The sequence below is a fragment of the Xyrauchen texanus genome, chromosome 44 (genome assembly GCF_025860055.1).
Source record: "Xyrauchen texanus isolate HMW12.3.18 chromosome 44, RBS_HiC_50CHRs, whole genome shotgun sequence".
Classification (NCBI taxonomy): Eukaryota; Metazoa; Chordata; class Actinopteri; order Cypriniformes; family Catostomidae; genus Xyrauchen; species Xyrauchen texanus.
In genome coordinates this window covers 3,139,620-3,159,214 of record NC_068319.1, presented here as the reverse complement: position 1 = coordinate 3,159,214, position 19,595 = coordinate 3,139,620, and the positions used below count along the sequence as shown (strand labels likewise).

General features: G+C 38.0%; 1 protein-coding gene across 4 annotated transcripts in view; it reads left to right on the top strand.

Annotated features, from left to right (window-relative positions):
- LOC127636844 (phosphatidylinositol 4-kinase alpha-like) overlaps positions 1–19,595 on the top strand; it is a 47,694-nt gene that overhangs the window by 11,915 nt on the left and 16,184 nt on the right. For 2 of the 4 annotated variants that reach the window (XM_052117615.1, XM_052117614.1), the window contains exons 16-36: positions 1,028–1,211; positions 3,606–3,706; positions 3,807–3,975; positions 5,109–5,159; positions 6,430–6,538; positions 6,671–6,807; positions 6,905–7,038; positions 7,131–7,213; positions 7,342–7,412; positions 7,546–7,670; positions 8,037–8,118; positions 8,234–8,317; positions 10,785–10,874; positions 10,962–11,081; positions 11,535–11,627; positions 11,741–11,897; positions 12,189–12,316; positions 12,462–12,620; positions 14,474–14,625; positions 14,720–14,827; positions 14,965–15,092. In XM_052117615.1, coding sequence (XP_051973575.1) covers positions 1,028–1,211; positions 3,606–3,706; positions 3,807–3,975; positions 5,109–5,159; positions 6,430–6,538; positions 6,671–6,807; positions 6,905–7,038; positions 7,131–7,213; positions 7,342–7,412; positions 7,546–7,670; positions 8,037–8,118; positions 8,234–8,317; positions 10,785–10,874; positions 10,962–11,081; positions 11,535–11,627; positions 11,741–11,897; positions 12,189–12,316; positions 12,462–12,620; positions 14,474–14,625; positions 14,720–14,827; positions 14,965–15,092 — 2,465 coding nt within the window. Of the gene's footprint in view, positions 1–1,027; positions 1,212–3,605; positions 3,707–3,806; positions 3,976–5,108; positions 5,160–6,429; positions 6,539–6,670; positions 6,808–6,904; positions 7,039–7,130; positions 7,214–7,341; positions 7,413–7,545; positions 7,671–8,036; positions 8,119–8,233; positions 8,318–10,784; positions 10,875–10,961; positions 11,082–11,534; positions 11,628–11,740; positions 11,898–12,188; positions 12,317–12,461; positions 12,621–14,473; positions 14,626–14,719; positions 14,828–14,964; positions 15,186–19,595 lie in introns of all 4 variants that reach the window. The other 2 variants (XM_052117613.1, XM_052117612.1) reach the window with 1 other exon arrangement.

Here is a 19,595-nt window from a genome sequence, read left to right as displayed (position 1 = left end):
GAAAAAAACAAGTTTCAATCGATAAATCACATCTCTTCCCTTTATACATTTCTGTCCTAACCAGCTGTGATTGTAAACGGATATTTTGTTGGCTTCTTGTGTTCTGTGTCTGTTGCATTGCATTGAGTAGCTCCGCCCACAGTTACATTTCATTGGCCCAAAATTCCTCTCCACATACTGTGTAGTAAAAATCACATATGTTTTGATTGGCTATAATTTTGTCACTGTACTATGGATGTATATTAATGACAATTGCTTGCATTTTTGGTTGATGTAAGTTCAAATGGTTGTATATTAAAGCTGTCAATATTTCAATTAAAAACATTTCACACAAAATTGTATCATTATAAATGCACTTATAAATATTCACCTTCCAAAGTTTACATACAAAATCATTATTATTTGACAGGTTTTGCAAAATCACCACTAAACATTTCAGTAGTTCAAATTCAGTTTGAAATTCAACATTGTACACGCATCCTGGCATTGTGGGAAAAGTAGAGTGCCGATGCTCAATCTTCACTTGCTGCTTCTTGGCTTTACCACTAGGTGGTGCAATAAGGTTGAATTTCCAACTGAATTGTAACCACTAAAATTTTAAAGGTGATTTTGCAAAGCGAAATATAATGGATGAGTATTACCTGTCAAATGATAAAGATAATATTTGTGAAAAAATTGAAGGTGAAAGTTTATTATTGAAATTTGTGCGAAACCTTTTCAATTGAAATATTCACTGCTTAAATATACAAGCATATAAAACTGCATCCCAGAAAATGAATTCAGAAAGCACAATTTAGTGTGTTTTTTCATTAATATAATTCCAAACTTTACTCAGTATTTTGCTTTTAGTGAGGTACAAAAAAAAGTTTCTAGTTTAAGAGACCAGTTTATTGGCCATTCAATAGTTAATTCAGTAGCCTTTCATCGGTTCATTCATTTTCTGAAACTCTCAACTCACTAAAGTGCACTTTAAGAAAATGAGCAAACCTGTTGTTTTTTACATGATATTTGTGTCCCCCTCCATCAGAGATGCCCACCTCATCCCCGATCACACCATACGGGCATTAGGACACATCGCAGTGGCGCTGAGAGACACTCCTCGTGTGATGGAGCCCATTCTACAGATCCTACAGCAGAAGTTCTGTCAGCCGCCAACACAGCTGGACGTTCTGATCATAGATCAGCTGGGCTGTATGGTCATCACAGGAAATGTACGGACGCAGTTCTCTCTTTAAAACACACAAACCTAACGTGATAGGCTTGCTAGCTGCCTCTCAACACAAACGGTTTACTATGAGACTTTGTTGTCTGGTACAACTGTACACTCGCACACTACTTATAACTGGTATGATACAAATCGGTGTCATTATTTTGAGCCCTAACTGATGCACATGACTGTTTTTGTGCACTATTTCAAATATAGCTGGGTTTTGGAGTGAATCTTGCATTCTGTACACACACAGAAGAATAGATTAGTTTAGTGCATTTAAAGGAATACTTCACCCAAAAATGTAAATGTGGTCATTATTTACTCACCATAATGTCGCTACAAACCTGATTGACTTCTATATTCTATGAAGCACTCGTGCTTTGAAATTAGCAGACAAATTTAAAAACATCAAACTCATCAAATGTTTCCAGCAACGTATGTGTCATATGTTGATCGAAAGCTCTCAAATAGTAGATTACAAGAGCTTATTTGTTTTACTCACAGACAAAAATGTAACAAGTAATAGCTAAGTATACACCGATCAGCCACAACATTAAAATCACCTGCCTAATATTGTGTAGGTCCCACAAGTGCCACCAAAACAGCACCAACCCGCATCTCAGAACAGCATTATGACACGCTATTCTTCTCAGCACAATCGCACAGAGCGGTTATCTGAGTTACCGTAGACTTCATCAGTTCAAACCAGTTGAACCAGTTTCATCCACAGAACTGCCACTCACTGGATGTTTTTTGTTTCTGGCACAATTTTGAGTAAATTCTAGAGACAGTTTTACGTGAAAATCCCAGGAGATCAGCAGTTACAGAAATACTCAAACCAGCCCGTCTGGCACCAATCATCATCCATGCGATTATCTAATCAGCCAAACGTGTGGCAGCAGTGCAGAGCATACAATCACACAGATACGGGTCAGGAGCTTCAGTTAATGTTCACATCAACCATCAGAATGGGGATTTGGACCATGGCATGATTGTTGGTACAATTATGTTGGTGTTGCTTATATGCCACGTTTTTGCTTGTAACTTCACGAAAAATAAACAGAACATAAAATACCATTACTTAGAGGAGCCGATTATCTTTAAAGCGACGTTCCACATGAGATAATCAGATGTATAGATCATTAGATAATCCACATGAAGCACAATGTTACATATGGCCACCAGGAGATGGCGCCAAATACATGACACAGATTCAATGATGACTCAAATGACACAGAATGAAACTCATTCTGTGAAATCTAATTATTAAAATAATGTCTGCATGCTTTGCAAACCTTTAGTCATTGTTGTGTTTGCATGTGTAATTAGTTTTTATGGACAATTATTATCTTTTATTTGTTTGGAGACGGTTTTGGACACTGATAAATTATAATTGTAATTCTATAACTTTTTATTGGTTTGTCAGATCAACCGAAACTTTTTCCCAGACACTGTTGACATGATTGGGAACAAAACAAAGGCAGTTTTTCAGAGCCACCTTATTTACTCCCAGAGATATATAATGTCAAATATGTAAACTTTTAGCCAAAAAATTTTCTTAGGCAAAAAGTCTCAGAATGTATCAAAATCTATATCATAAATTTTTTTAAGTTTTCTTTTCTGTGATACCAAACACTTGACCCTCCTTGTTTCTTTTGTCGAGGTATAAGCCTTTAATTTTGGGAATGCCACTGAAACAGGAAATCTTTAAAAAGCTTAAAGGGTAAAAAAGCAAAAACTGAAGTTCCAGTGAGGCATTTACAATGGAAGTGAATGGGGACAATTTTTGGAGGGTTTAAAGGCAGAAATGTGAAGCTTATAATTTTGTAAAAGCACATTTAATTATTTTGTTAAAACGTGTGGATTATTTGAGCTGTAAGGTTGTTTAAATCATTGTTTTTGCGGGATTACAGGGTTTACGGCATTATGTCGTCATGGCAACAAAGTTGCAATATTGGATGTAACTACATAAAAGATGATTAAGCCATTTTATCAGACTAAAATCATGTTAACACACATATTGTTTATGTCTTGTGGCTATACTTTTGAAACAGTGACCATTTTAATGTTTACAGATTGGCCCCATTGACTTCCATTGTAAGTGTCTCACTGGAACACAGATTTTTGCTTTTGTTTTCAAGAAAATGAGGGACGAGTCTAAATAATGTTTTGCTGTCGTTGGAGTATTCCTTTAACAGCTTCACAATTCTCTATTTAATATCAAATAAATGATGAGCTGAGTATGCGGCCCAAATCAAATATGGCGTCCATAATGTGATTATATGGCTTCAGATGACTTGGAATATAGGCTAGTGCAGGAGTCTTATTGAATACTTATAGATATTGTTTGATCAGTCATTGGTGCTTATCTCTCTGCTCTGTTTGTTTCCGGCAGCAATACATTTACCAGGAAGTGTGGAACTTATTCCAGCAGATAAGCGTGAAGGCCAGCTCTATGGTTTACTCCACCAAAGGCTACAAGGATCATGGATACAGGTGATTAATCGGCACTGTTGTCTCTGCTCTTAATTTGCACAATTCATAAGTGCATCTTTAAGCTGTCAGGCTACTCAGTATTGTCTTGTAATTGGTCCAGGCACTGTTCTCTGGCCGTGATCAACGCTCTGGCGAACATCGCTGCAAATCTTCAGACTGAGCAAATGGTGGATGAGCTTCTTGTGAACCTTCTGGAGCTGTTTGTTCAGCTCGGGCTGGAGGGCAAACGGGCCAGTGAAAGAGTCAGCGAGAAGGGCCCCGCCCTCAAGGTACAAACATCGGAAATTGTTTTCTGTCATTATTTACTCATTCTGATATCTTTACCAACCCATATGACTTTTGTTTTTCTGTGGAAAACAAAATGAGACATTTTTAAGAATATGCACATAGATCATGGCAGGTTTTTACGTCGATGATGTTTATGACAGAATTTGCATTTTAAATGAACTAATGCTTGAACGTTCTGTTGAGTAGATACATGACAATAAATAAAGACTCCGGCCTGCATCATGTCCCGATCCACTTCTTGTCTCCACTTTCATGTCTCTCAACTAAACTGTCAATTAAAGGCCAAACGGCCAACAATGCATAAGAAAGCAGCATACAAATTGGACTGAATGCATCAATTAGCGTTGCGCATGAAGTGTCTAAGAATATTGCAATGTATAACATTGTATAATAGAGGAGGAACGGGGTTGCTCAGCGAGTATTGACGCTGACTATCACACCTGGAGTCACGAGTTTGAATCCAGGGCGTGCTGAGTGACTCCAGGCAGGTCTCCTAAGCAACCAAATTGGCCCGGTTGCTAGGGAGGGTAGAGTCACATGGGGTAACCTCCTCGTGGTCACTATAATGTGGTTCTCGCGTGGTGAGTTGTGCGTGGATGCCGTGAAGAATATCTTGAAGCCTCCACATGTGCTATGTCTCTGCAGTAACGTGCTTAACAAGCCACGTGATAAGATGCATGGATTGACGGTCTCAGACACGGAGGCAACTGAGATTCGTCCTCCGCCACCCGTAATGAGGCGAGTCACTATGCCACCACGAGGACTTGGAGCGCATTGGGAATTGGGCTGTCCAAATTGGGGAGAAAAACCCCCAAAACAAAACATTGTATAATAGCATTCTCTCTATGGTCCTGTTTATTGTAAAGTAAGAGTGAATGCTGAAATGCAGTGCAGTCTGCTTAATGTGATCTGTCCTTAATAGCATCAGGAAGGGACGTTTTAATCCAAACCAGATCAGTGTTACTGCAATAATGGGATTTGGATTCAGTATTCACCAGTGAAAGTGCTAAAGTGATTAAATGTTTGGCCTCTAACATCTTATTTTTGAGTTATAAAGTGCAAAGTTTTCAATTCGTATTTTTTAATAATTCCACTTGTGTTCATTTGTCCACAGGCGTCGAGCAGTGCTGGTAATTTAGGAGTTCTCATTCCCGTCATTGCTGTGGTAAGTGATGGGCTTGCTGTAATGGTGACAGACATTTTTACAGTGTATTAAGGGGCGCCGAAGGCAAATCAAGTGCTTACAAAAAACAGTCCAATTTTATTGAAGATTTATTCACCACAAATGGCACCAATTTGTTGTCTCAATGTTTAGTTCATGATTAATATTTCAAGTCAATATTGAAATAAATATTTAGAGGTAATATTTCGATTTTAATTTAACATTTATATTTCGAGTTAGTGTTTCAATTTTAAGATTTAAATTCAAATTTTAAGTTTATATTTAATAGGTTTTTTAATATATATTTTTAAAAATATATTTATAAAATCAGATGTTTTACGACATGATAGTTTTCAAAAGAGCATATTTAACTACATTTGGTCAAATTGGGCAGCACTAAATATTTAGTTCATTATTTATATTTTGTCGTAAAATGTAAATGTATATTTAGAGTTTATATTTATATTTAATGTTTATTTTTATACTTAATAGTTTTAAAAAATATCCTTTTTTTTTTTTTTTTACCATAAATGTATACAAATTAGCCATATATTTATATATATATATATATATATATATATATATATATATATATATATATATATAAAAAGATACAAATAGTTAAATCTGGTACTGTCGGACGGCACAGAATGTTTAATTTAGCTGTCGTAAAATTTACATTTATATTTAGAGTTATTGTTTTGATTTTAAGATTTACATTCTGATTTCAAGTTTATATTTATATTTAATAATTTTTTTAACAGTAGATGTGTGAAAATTAGATGTTTTTACGAGGGAATAAATGTAAAAAAAATTGATACCGGTACTAAAAATATTTTGGTAAAATTGGGAGCCACTAAATGTTATAAGGTTCAACATTTATATTTTGCATTAAAATATAAATGCATATTTAGAGGTCATATTTTGACGTTGATTTTGACATTTATACTCTTGATTTCACATTTATATTTAAAAGGTTTTTAAAAAATATATATATTTTTAACTATAAATGTATAAAAAAGGTGCATTGGGAGGCACTGTAAATATTGTTGTTTGCTTTGTGATAAATTACTTGTTTTTCCATATTTGCAAATACATTTGGATAAATATGTCTTCTAAATGAATAAATGTAATGTTATCATTGCTATAGCTGACTAAATGTATTTTACATTCAGCACCAGATAGTCTGGACATGCAGATGTAGTTGTGTTAAAACCTCTTTGTTGCATGTTGCTCTTATTGGTTTATCTGATTATTTGTTTTGATCTAATAGCTGACCAAACGTTTGCTGCCCATTAAAGAGGCCAAACCGAGACTACAGAAGCTCTTCAGAGATTTCTGGCTCTATTCAGTCGTCATGGGCTTCGCCGTAGAGGGTTCAGGTCAGAAAATGTTTTATTTATAATTCAATGTACTTGGTTAATATTTTTGTTTACATTTTTCTACCAACAGATTTCTATGTAGTAATGCCGCTACCTCTACTTAAGTTACTATGTCACTAAATCACGCTTCAGGTTTGTGGCCGGAAGAATGGTACGAGGGAGTGTGTGAAATCGCAACCAAATCTCCCCTGCTGACGTTCCCGAGTGGAGAGCCCCTACGCTCTGAGCTGCAGTATAACTCTGCCCTCAAAAACGATACTGTCACCACAGTAAATATGCTCGTCTTTGCCCTTGTGATAAAGATAGAAAGCCTGATCGTTAATGTTGAAGTTTGTGAAATCCGTGTTTTTATTTGGTGTCTCACAGGCTGAATTGAACGATTTAAGGAGCACCATCACAAACCTTCTGGATCCTCCTCCTGAGGTCGCTGCTCTCATTAATAAACTGGACTTTGCCATGTCCACCTACCTGCTGTCCGTCTATCGGCTAGAATACATGAGGTATGTGACAATGCCCGGTCGGATCAGCAGAGATCACTAGTTTTGTCAGAAATTACCGTCCGACTTTTATTTTGACATGTCAATATTCTCAGGGTGCTACGCTCGCTAGACTCTGATCGTTTCCAAGTGATGTTCCGTTATTTTGAGGACCGAGCTATCCAGAAGGATAAATCAGGTGAGTTACACCATTTCATAATTTCTCAGTGTTTCAATCATTGTTTTATGGAGCATGAATGAACTGATTTACTGAATGATTATTTGTAAATCCTGGCGTGAATCTGTTCGTCAAATCCTCATATCCAGGAATGATGCAGTGCGTAATTGCAGTTGGCGACAAAGTGTTTGACGTCTTTCTTCAGATGATGGCCGACAAGGTAAATGAAAAAATAATAGCTACCCAGGGCAACCCGACAGAAATAGAAACCAAGTGACTGACGAAATGTCTTGCCGTTTTGACGGTTGCGGTTGGTGAAAACAGAAATTCATATCTCCTATCTTTATTTCTAGCCGAAGACTAAAACCCATGAGGAGGAGTTAGAGTGTCATGCTCAATTCCTATTGGTCAATTTCAACCATATTCACAAGAGAATACGAAGGGTGGCTGACAAATATCTGTCAGGCCTTGCAGAAACGTGAGTCCTTCTCCATAACACTCAGACTGATTCCTGACTGAATCGTGTCTTTTATTTTGAAGCGTTCAACAACGTCATCAAGGATTGGGGAACTTTGTCAGAATTTAGGTTTGGAATACCACATCAAAAGATTTCAACCTTCATTTTAAAGCATTGTTGTACACAGATTACATTAGACTGTATTGATGTAGACTGTCTAAAACTTTGTTCACACTGGCAATCAAAATCAGATTCAAGCATATCCGTTTAGTTTCATTTTTTTTGTAATCTGAACAGCAAAAAGCACATAACATATTAAGGATAACTCTGGTTTATGTCTTTAAAGGTTATATCTAACCGTACTATGTTTCTTTGTATTTCTTGTAGTTTTCCTCATCTGTTGTGGAGCGGTCGTGTCCTGAAGACAATGCTGGACATCTTGCAGACCCTCTCGGTTTCACTCAGTGCTGTAGGTTGCTCTTATTTTGCTCAGATCACTCCATTAGCTTTCTCATATGGAGATATTCAGCGATTTATTACAGGAGGTGTTTATAAAACACTATTGACCTTAAACTTTCCTGCAGGACATCCACAAAGACCAGCCATATTATGACATACCAGACACTCCATACCGAATCACAGTGCCTGACACGTATGAAGCCAGAGAGGTACTTTTACACCACCCCTAATCTTTCACTTGTATTTTGTATTTACCTATTTGATTAGTTTCTGTATTAATTTATGTGTTAAAATCCAGTATAACTCTTTATTTAAAATATATTTTTTATATACATATATACACTCATCATCCACTTTATTAGGTGCACCTGTACATCTACTGATTCATGAGATTATCTAATCAACCAATCATGTGGCAGCAGTGTAATGTATATAATCATGCAGATACGGGTCAGGAACTTCAGTTAATGTTCACATCAACCATCAGAATGGGGACAAAAATGTGATCTCAGTGATTTGGACCGTGGCATGATAGTTGGTACCAGATGGGCTGGTTTGAGTATTTCTGTAACTGCTGATGTCCTGGGATTTTCACACACAGCAGTCTCTAGAGTGTAAAGAGAATGGTGCAAAAAACAAAAAACATCCAAGTACTGGGGACGGAAACGCCTTGTTGATGAGAGAGGTCAGCAGAGAATGGCCAGACTGGTTTAAACTGACAGAAAGTCTATGATAACTCTGATAACTGCTCTGTACAATTGTAGTGGGCAGAATATTATCTCAGAATGCACAACATATCGAATCTTGAGGCGGATGGCCTACAACAGCAGAAGACCATGTTGGGTTCTACTTCTGTCAGCCAAGAACAGAAAACTGAGGCTGCAGTTGGACTACCATCTATGCACCTCAGCAGAAATCCAGATTTGTCAGAGCAGGCGATGTTTTTCCAATCGTCCATTATCCAGTTTGGGTGAGCCTGCGCCCACTGCAGCCTCGGTTTTCTGTTCTAAGCTGACAGTCATGGTACCCGGAGGAGTCCTCTGCTGCTGTAGCCCATCCGCCACAATGTTCGACATGTTGTATGTTCAGAAATTATTTTGGGTTACTGTCACCTTCCTGTCAGCTTCCTGTCCAGTCTGGTCATTCTCCTCTAATCTCTGTCATTAATAAGCCGTATATATATATATATATATATATATATATATATATATATATATATATATATATATATACACACATACAGTGGTGGCCATTGGTAAATATGAATAAAGAAGGCTGTGAAAAAAAATCTGCATTGTTTGTCCTTTTGATCTTTCATTAAAAAAATTCACAAAAATCGAACCTTTATTGAAGTAAAACAATCGAAAGGGGAAGTATCTCATTATTAAATATTTTTTTCCAAAACACATTGGCCAAAATTATTTGCACTGATGTATATATATCTGAAGTATATTCCCCTTCATATTTAAATGTTTTAGTACACCTGGGTGACTAGGAAGATGAAATTGTTCAGTCATTACTTCCTGTTTCACATGGGTATAAATATGAGGTAACACACAGGCCAAATTCTCTTAATCATCAATCACATGGATAAAACCAAAGAATATAGTTCTGCTGTGCGGCAAAAGTTTGTTGAGCTTCACAAAATGGGAAGTGTGAAAAAGAAAATAAATGCCCATTTCCACCATCAGGGCAATAATTAACAAGTTCCAATCAACTGGAGATCTTAAGAATCGGCCTGGAAAAGGCATCACAACAAGTTGTTTGGGAGGGTTTGAATAAAAAAGCCTCTGTTGCAACAATAACCTCAAGTGTCTTCAGTTTGCCAGAACTACTGGAACTTCAAATGCGACTGGGTGATATGGTCAGATGAACAAAAAAAAAGAGCTTTTTTGGCAGCAAACACCAGAGATGGGTTTGGCGCACAGAGGTCCTGGACGTCTTGTTTGGATATATGGCATCATGGACTCTATCATATACCAACAGATAAAAAATCTAAACCTGGCTGCCTCTGCCAGAAAGCCTAAAATGATCCAAAACAAACATCAAAATCAACACAAAAAAAATGGTTCACTGACCACAAAATCAAGCGTTCTGCCATGGCCATCCCAGTCCAATGACCTGAACCCCATAGAAAACCTGTGGGGTGAACTGAAGAGGAGAGTCCACCAACATGAACCTCTGAATGGATTTTAAGGATCTGGAGAGATTCTGTATGGACGAATGGTCTCATCTCTTGCCATGTGTTCTCCTACCTCATTAGGCATTATAAGAGAAGACTCAGAACTGTTATCTTGGCAAAGTGAGGTTTCAAAAAGTATTAAATAAAGGGGTGCCAATAATTATGGCCAATGTGTTTTGGAGAAAAATATTTATTTAGTAATGAGATATTTCCCCTCTTTCGATTGTTTTACTTCAATTAAAGTTTCGATTATTTTGAAAACTCAAAAGGATAAATGATGCAGACTTTTTTCACAGCCTTCTTTGCTCATATTTACCAAGGGTGCCAATATTTTTGTCCACAACTGTATGTGTATATATATAATTTATTTTATATATTACATTTTAGTTTAAATCTGCATATTTGACTGCTTACTAAAAGAATGTTATGGCCAATGGATTGTTGTTTGCGATAGAGTTGTCAGGCTGATATGTGATGTCATTTGTCTCATGTAGAGTATTGTGAAAGACTTTGCCGCCCGCTGTGGAGAAATCCTGAAAGAGGCCATGAAATGGGCACCATCAGTCACCAAATCTCACCTACAGGTGTGCATTGTGCTACATTTGGCTACTGTCCTCTGCAATCCTATTTGCCTTATAAAGTTGATGTTGAAATCTGTGTATTTTTCGCAGGAATACCTGAATAAACATCAGAACTGGGTGTCCGGTCTGTCCCAGCACACAGGCCTGGCTATGGCCACAGAAAGCATCCTACACTTTGCTGGATATAATCGTCAGAGCACTAGTCTGGGTGTAAGATGACAAACACTCATATTCTGCACGTGTTGTGCTCGTTTAGTTCATGGAGAAGGGATATTGTGTGTTAAAGTAGTATTTTTGATATAACTTTTATTTATATTAGTTAATGTTTTCAATCTTAATCTATGTAAAAGAACATTCAAGGATATTTGGTGAAAAAACTGTAGGGTATAAATTAATTTTATCCATTTGAGAATTGAGTGGATGGTTACACGTGGTATGTATATGCATGGCATGAAGATTGCAAAGAAGACGTTTTAGTACTGTTGTCTATTACCACAGACAATAATATTGACTTGTTTGTTTATAATCAAATGGGAAATCGACTAATTGACAGGATGTCATAAACGTTAGGTTGAAAATGATCCAAAAAAATGTATTGAATTACAACTGTTGCCTTTTCTTCTGTGTGTGGATCCAAACCATATGTTTTCTATATTATGTTAGACCACTCAGCTCACAGAGAGACCCACCTGTGTAAAGAAAGACTACTCCAACTTCATGGCCTCCCTCAACCTGAGAAACCGCTATACTGGAGAGGTACAGACAGTTCGTTCAGTCTTCAAACGAAATAATAAAACAAAAGCACATGGATGTTTTATGAAAGTAGCGTTTAATAATCAGAGTTTTAACTGATCGCATGTCACGCACAGGTGGCAGGCATGATTCATTTCTCAGAGGCCACGCGGAGCACATCAGACCTGAATAAACTTATGATTCAACAGATGACTAAAGCTCTGGATGGAGGACAGCCCGAAGCCTTTACTGAAGCCATGTTTAAATTGGCAGCACTGCTGATCAGCTCCAAAGGCACATGACTACATTACAAACATGCCAATATTGCGTTATCACATGTTGTTTTATAAATGCTACATGAATTGCTAAATGTCCTTGGTTGCATCATCAAATAAGATAAGTAATTTCACAGGTAGAGAAAGTTTATAATGCACAGCATAAACTGGAACATTTATTACAGGTATATTCAGGGTAGGAATATAAACGTACAACCAATCACATTTCAATGAATTTTAACTTGTACTTAACCTAGAATATTTCTTCAAGGAATGTAAACAGGTTTGCTTTTTCTCTTGTATTGTGCAGAGTGCGACCCTCAGCTCCTACATCTCCTGTGCTGGTCCCCGTTAAAGATGTTTACAGAGAATGGTATGGAAACAGCTATAGCCTGTTGGGAGTGGCTCCTGGCTGCCAGGTCTGGCATTGAAGTCCAGGTAAGACATAGGTGTATGCACATCTACTGTCCCCTTCATCTGTGTTTTCATTGCAAAAGATTATCACTCCCTTTATGTGCATATGTTAGCTATACAGGTTTTCGAAAATGCTTTTTAATCAATTTCCCCTTTGTTCTGGGGTCAGTTCATGAGGGAGATGGCAGGCGCGTGGTTGATGACCGTTGAGCTGAAGATGGGGCTGTTCTCAGACGCTCAGGTGGAGGCGGACCCTCTCGCGGCATCAGAGGAGAGCCAGCCCATCCCCTGCCCACCCGACGTCACGCCCCACTACATCTGGATAGAGGTTACTGCCTGTTACCTTCTTTATCCATCAAAGCTCATGGGCATTTTCGTAGCTGTCCTGTCATGAGAGGACAACAGATTTACTTTACTGAAAGCTCCTTATGATACACACCATATATAGCTCACACACACACACACACACACACCTTGCACAGAAATCTCACCCTCCTCAATTTTGTGTTCTTAAAACAAAACATCTGTGTAATTGTATCTAGAAACTCTTTAATTATAGTATTTAATAGTTATTAATAGTAATTAATAGTTTTAAGTTTTTTAGTTTTCCGATTTAAAATGTTGAATATAAAGATTGACCAATCTGTTTGTTTATTTATTTTCAACCAATAACTATACCGAGCATTTATGTTTAAGCGTCTGGTAACTTTTTAATTTACATAATTTTTCCCCACAAAATACGTATATAAATATTATTTAAATGTTTTAAATGAATGTTTGGATGATGATATAAAAAAAAATATGTATAAAAATGTATATATTACACAAGCAAAAGTGCGATATGGCCCTGCATCAGCACAGCTGTGATACGGCTGAGTGCCGTAGGTAATCGCAGCAGTGCTGATTTACGGCCATATCGCATAATTGCGATATATACAACAGTTCATTAAATTTAAAGTTAATTTTAAAAAAATATAGGAAAAATCAAGTACGTTCATAAACTCTCATTTGTGCTTGGAAATACTTTCTTACACAACGGATCAGAATCTGCCGTTGCTGTTCAAAACAAATGATGCATGCAAGCCTTCGTTAGTGATTCAAAAAGATCACTTCAGAAATAGTGTCACGGCTTGAGCTGTTTCGAACAAGTTATTGAAGAGAGAGAGAGAGAGAGAGAGAGAGAGAGAGACAGACAGAGCGTTTGTGATCAGCTGTTGCCACTCCCAAGCAGAGATGCTGTCAGCTTTCTGAAGATCAGCTTTCTCAGTGGAAAAATAGCTTCTAAGTGGGGGTATTCCTCTCTATTTCACAGTAGACGGTGCGCAAGTGTCATTCACTATAGAAACTGCAATGTCCTCCGCTATTTTAAACAGCTGTGATGAGCCATAATACTGAAGTTGTTCGTTTAAAGCTATTTCCTAGCTTTAGTAGTGCAGTTTAGACGAGCAATCATTAAGAGCTGTTTTATAGACACTAGCTGATGCTGATTCACTTCACATCACCTTACTGGCTCATATTACACACAAAAATGATCTTTTGCCACTGCCTGTGTAATACATATGTAATGTAAAAAAAAAAAAGACAAACAGTATCTCTTAACACATTTGCACTGCCCTTACACTTTAGTTTAGAACAGCAGGAACAGAAGCGGAGTGATACACACTCAGTGAAGCGTCCGAGTGCTGATGTGTCAGACCATCAGTGCTCATGGAACGTCTCTCGTCCAATCAGATTTGAGGATCGGAAACTAACTGTGGTGTGTGTGTGTGTGTGTGTGTGTGTGTGTATATAATTTTTGGGTCCTATTGTTTAGAAACACACGTTCATATTTATTGAATCTTTTGGATACAGTAGAATAGTGTGGCAAAATGTGAATATTGGTACTTTTTTTGGGGGGTCAAACCGATTATCGGCCTACCTCTAGTATCGTACATCTTAAAAATAAACTTAAAAGCTAAATGAAGCTGCTTAAAAATAATAAAAGCAGAAAAGTTAAAATATCTGTTAAAAAAATATCGGTCAAACCGATTAAAGGTCTAGCTCTAGTTTTATGCTCATACTTTGTAAGTACATCTTACGAATTAGTAAACATTCACAGTTCTTTTTTACTAATTTGGTGTGGTCATCAGAGGGACAAAGGAACTGTCTGCATTTTTTTACATTTGTTTTCAATTCCTACAGTTCCTGGTGCAGCGCTTTGAGATAGCAAAGTACTCCAGCGCTGATCAGGTGGAGATATTCAGCAGTCTCCTGCATAGATCCCTCTCTCTTAATGTTGGCAGTCCAAAGAGCAGCTTGAACCGCCACGTAGCGGCCATCGGACCTCGTTTCAGGTTAGCGAGAAGACAAAGACACAACTTTACCTTTATACTGTGCTTTAGAAAATGATCTTATAAATATGATTTCATGATATTTCTGTGGACTCAGGTTGTTGACGCTCGGACTCTCCCTACTGCACTCGGACGTAGTGACCAATGCCACCATCCGCAATGTCCTGCGAGAAAAGATATACTCCACCGCCTTTGATTATTTCAGGTACCAGAGAGAAAAACCTTTTTTAAAAACATATATTGGTCAATAGGTGTGACCCCTGCTTTTATAAAGTTTATTTGGTTCTCTTTGTCCTTTAGTAAACTGAATTGATCCTAATTATTGTTTTCTCTGATTTTCAGTGTTGCATCTAAATTTCCCACCCAGGGTGACAAACGACTTCGCGAGGACATTAGCATCATGATCAAGTTTTACGCCAACATTCTCTCGGATAAGAAGTATCTAGCAGCTAGTCAACTTGTGCCACCCGGTGAGCTTGGCGCCAATCCGCCTCAAAGCGCTCTATCTGCCGGGATATTCGGATCGCTAATCGTTTCCAGCACGTCTCCGATATCGATGTTAAGTAAGCCTCTCGCGCTACAGCTGTGCAACAACAGTACAGCAGGAGCAGGTTAATGCTGTTTGAATTTGCACACTGCAAAAATCTATTTTCTTAGTCAGTCTCCAGAAAACATGTATAAACTCAAAACAAGATACATTTTCTTGAGAAGCAAGATATTAAAGGGATAGTTCATTCTGCTGACATTTACTCACCCTCATGTTGTTCCAAACCTGTATGACGTTCTTCAGGGCAACACAAAAGATAATGCTAGTCAGAATGTTAGCCTCAGTCACCATTCACAGACATGACTTTCACTTCATGTTTTTGTCACATCATGTCAGTGAATGGTGACTGGAGCTGTCAGAGTAAATGGGTGAATGTTTTAAATTTTTGGTAAATAATATATACAGTGGGTACGGAAAGTATTCAGACCCCCTTAAATTGTTCACTCTTTATTATATTGCAGCCATTTGCTAAAATCATTTAAGTTCATTTTTTTTCCTCATTATTGTACACACAGCACCCCATATTGACAGAAAAACACAGAATTGTTGACATTTTTGCACATTTATTAAAAAAGAAAAACTGAAATATCACATGGTCCTCAGTATTCAGACCCTTTGCTGTGACACTCATATATTTAACTCAGGTGCTGTCCATTTCTTCTGATCATCCTTGAGATGGTTCTACACCTTCAATTGAGTCCAGCTGTGTTTGATTATACTGATTGGACTTGATTAGGAAAGCCACACACCTGTCTATATAAGACCTTACAGCTCACAGTGCATGTCAGAGCAAATGAGATTCATGAGGTCAAAGGAACTGCCTGAAGAGCTCAGAGACAGAATTGTGGCAAGGCACAGATCTGGCCAAGGTTACAAAAAAAATGTCTGCTGCCTTTAAGGTTCATAAGAGCACAGTGGCCTCCATAATCCTTAAATGGAAGACGTTTGGGACGACCAGAACCCTTCCTAGAGCTGGCCGTCCGGCCAAACTGAGCTATCAGGGGAGAAGAGCCTTGGTGAGAGAGGTAAAGAAGAACCCAAAGATCACTGTGGCTGAGCTCCAGAGATGCAGTTGGGAGATGGGAGAAAGTTGAAGTAAGTCAACCATCACTGCAGCCATCCACCAGTCGGGGCTTTATGGCAGAGTGGCCCGACGGAAGCCTCTCCTCAGTGCAAGACACATGAAAGCCTGCATGGAGTTTGCTAAAAAACACCTGAAGGACTCCAAGATGGTGATAAATAAGATTCTCTGGTCTGATGAGACCAAGATAGAACTTTTGGCCTTAATTCTAAGCGGTATGTGTGGAGAAAACCAGGCACTGCTCATCACCTGTCCAATACAGTCTCAACAGTGAAGCATGGTGGTGGCAGCATCATGCTGTGGGGGTGTTTTTCAGCTGCAGGGACAGGACGACTGGTTGCAATCGAGGGAAAGATGAATGCGGCCAAGTACAGGGATATCCTGGACGAAAACCTTCTCCAGAGTGCTCTGGACCTCAGACTGGGCCGAAGGTTCACCTTCCAACAAGACAATGACTCCAAGCACACCGCTAAAATAACGAAGGAGTGGCTTCACAACAACTCCGTGACTGTTCTTGAATGGCCCAGCCAGAGCCCTGACTTAAACCCAATTGAGCATCTCTGGAGAGACCTGAAAATGGCTGTCCACCAACGTTTACCATCCAACCTGACAGAACTGGAGAGGATCTGCAAGGAGGAATGGCAGAGGATACCCAAATCCAGATGTCAAAAACTTGTTGCATCTTTCCCAAAAAGACTCATGGCTGTATTAGATCAAAAGGGTGCTTCTACTAAATACTGAACAAAGGGTCTGAATACTTAGGACCATGTGATATTTCAGTTTTTCTTTTTTAATAAATGTGCAAAAATGTCAACAATTCTGTGTTTTTCTGTCAATATGGGGTGCTGTGTGTACAATAATGAGGAAAAAAAATGAACTTAAATGATTTTAGCAAATGGCTGCAATATAACAAAGAGTGAAAAATGTAAGGGGGTCTGAATACTTTCCGTACCCACTGTATATATATATATATATATATATATGTTTTTTTTTCTGTTGGCAAATAATTTTTCTTGCTTTAAGCTACATGTATTTTTAATATGTTTCAAATTACCAAAATTAAAGGAGTTTTAAACATAAAACAAGAAAAAAAATTGATATTTGCCAATTGGGACTTAATTAAAGATACATTGTCAAAAAACAAGTCTTTAATATTTTTCACAGTTTTGCTTCTCAAGTTAAGATATATTTTGTTTTTAGGATGTTTAGATTTTTTTTTACAACACGACAAAAACACTGATTAATAAAATGATTTTCTGCAGTGCGTCCCTGCAAATTTAAAACCAGTACTAAAAATGCACGGCATTCATTCTGGCCACCAAATTTATCAATTTGACGCTGAGTGCAAATTGAGAAATGGCTCCATTCCGTCTCCCCTCTTTCCCTCGTAACGCCACCATCCTCCTCTAGTCCATTGTAGAAAACATTATCTCATCAGAACATTAACTCTCTCATGTAAAATGCATGATCATTTCAATATCAGAGAACTAATAGACGCTTCATTCGTCCCTCAGAATCCCTCCATCGTGTGATGTGCTTCATCAGACAGCAACACAAATCAGCTGCTTCGCTTCATGTTTTACTCAGCTGCTCGGATACTGTGTGTTAATAATTCATTAAAGGAGAAAAAGTGCTGGAAGAATAGTGCAAAATACATATAAGATCTGGAAATGGAAAAGACTGATAGAAATGGGGTAGCTGGAGAAAGTGAATTTGCATTTCACTTAACGGGTGAATCTCACGAAACCTGTCAAGAACATGTCCAGATCACATTTCTCCACAAAATCAAAACAAAAGTATAACTAATTATATTTCGCATAAGAAAATGAAGCCTTTTTTGAGGACCATTAAATTTCTTTACATTGTGACATTATTTTCATGACAATTAATGGATTAGTTCACCCAAAAATTAAAATTCAGTCATTGTTTACTCACCCCTGTGTTGTTATAAACCTGCAGGACTTTCTTTCTTTTTCTGAACACAAAGGGAGAAATTGTGAAACAATGTTGTGCTCTGTGATGTCATACAATGGCAGTTTATGGTGACCACCTCTTCAAGCTTCAAAGTGACACAAATTATTATTCAGAAGTCTAATAAATGATTGTATGCGGCTCATGTCTTGTTCTGAAGGAATACGATAAGGTTTGGTGAGAAACAAATCGAAATATAATGTGCTAAGTGCAATTTTGACCAACCGTTGATCTCCTGTGCACGTTCATGAGAGAGCTTTAGAGCTCTTTACACAAGAGCAGAAGTTGTGCAGCATGCTTCAACAGGACCACCAGCGATATTACCAACAGAAAACACAACATAGCTGCACTCAAACCAGAGAACAGAAATTACAAACATGTCTGAAGAGTTTGTAGTGGAAGAATAGATGCATTTCTATGCCCAGCCTTATTTGTTTGAACCGGTGTCCTCAATCAAACAGTGTGATGGGGCTACCCGTACCGCTGCTACCTATACGCATATTATATACAGTAGTCTGCATAGGGCACCAAATTTTACTCGCACATTAAACTTTATTCAAGGACCCGAAATAGGCGATCGCCTCACGCTCGCACCACACTTTGCATTTTGGACTGGTGCCAGTTCATAGCGGACAGGGTTAACCGGCGCAATGCCAAATATAGAAACCAAGCGGACAGAATGTCTCATTGCTCGTCGCAGCTGCTTAAGACAAAAAAACTCTTTATTGCGTGTCATTTGGCGTCTCGTTAGGACACTGTGTGACTGAAGCTACCTTCAGCCCGATCACACTGTTTGATGATAGACTCCGGTTCAAAAAAAAACAAGGCTGGACATAGAAATGCATCTATTCTTATATTACAAACTCTTCAGACATGTGTTGTCAGTTCTGCTCTCTGGTTGTGTATGTTGTGTTTTCTGTTGTTAATATCGCTGGTGGTCCTGTTGAAGTTAATCAGAACCAGTTTTTGCTTGAACGCCCCATCTAACACGTGCTGCACAACTACTGTTGCTCTCCTGCAAGACGCTCTAAAGCGCACGGACAGACTCTTGAACGTGCACAGGAGATCAACAGTCAGTCAAGAGTTTCACTTAATAATACATTCGTTTTTGGTTTGTTTCTCACTAAACCTTATTGTATTCCTTCAGAACAAGGCATGAGGCACATACAATAATTTAATAGACTTCTGAATTATATATTTTGTGTTCTTTTGAAGCTTGAAGAGGTGGTCACCATAAACTGCCATTGTATGACATCACTGAGCACAACATTTATTCACAATTTCTCCATTTGTGTTTAGATAAAGAAAGAAAGTCATATAGAGTTATAACAACACAGGGGTGAGTAAATAATGACTGAAGTTTCATTTTTGGGT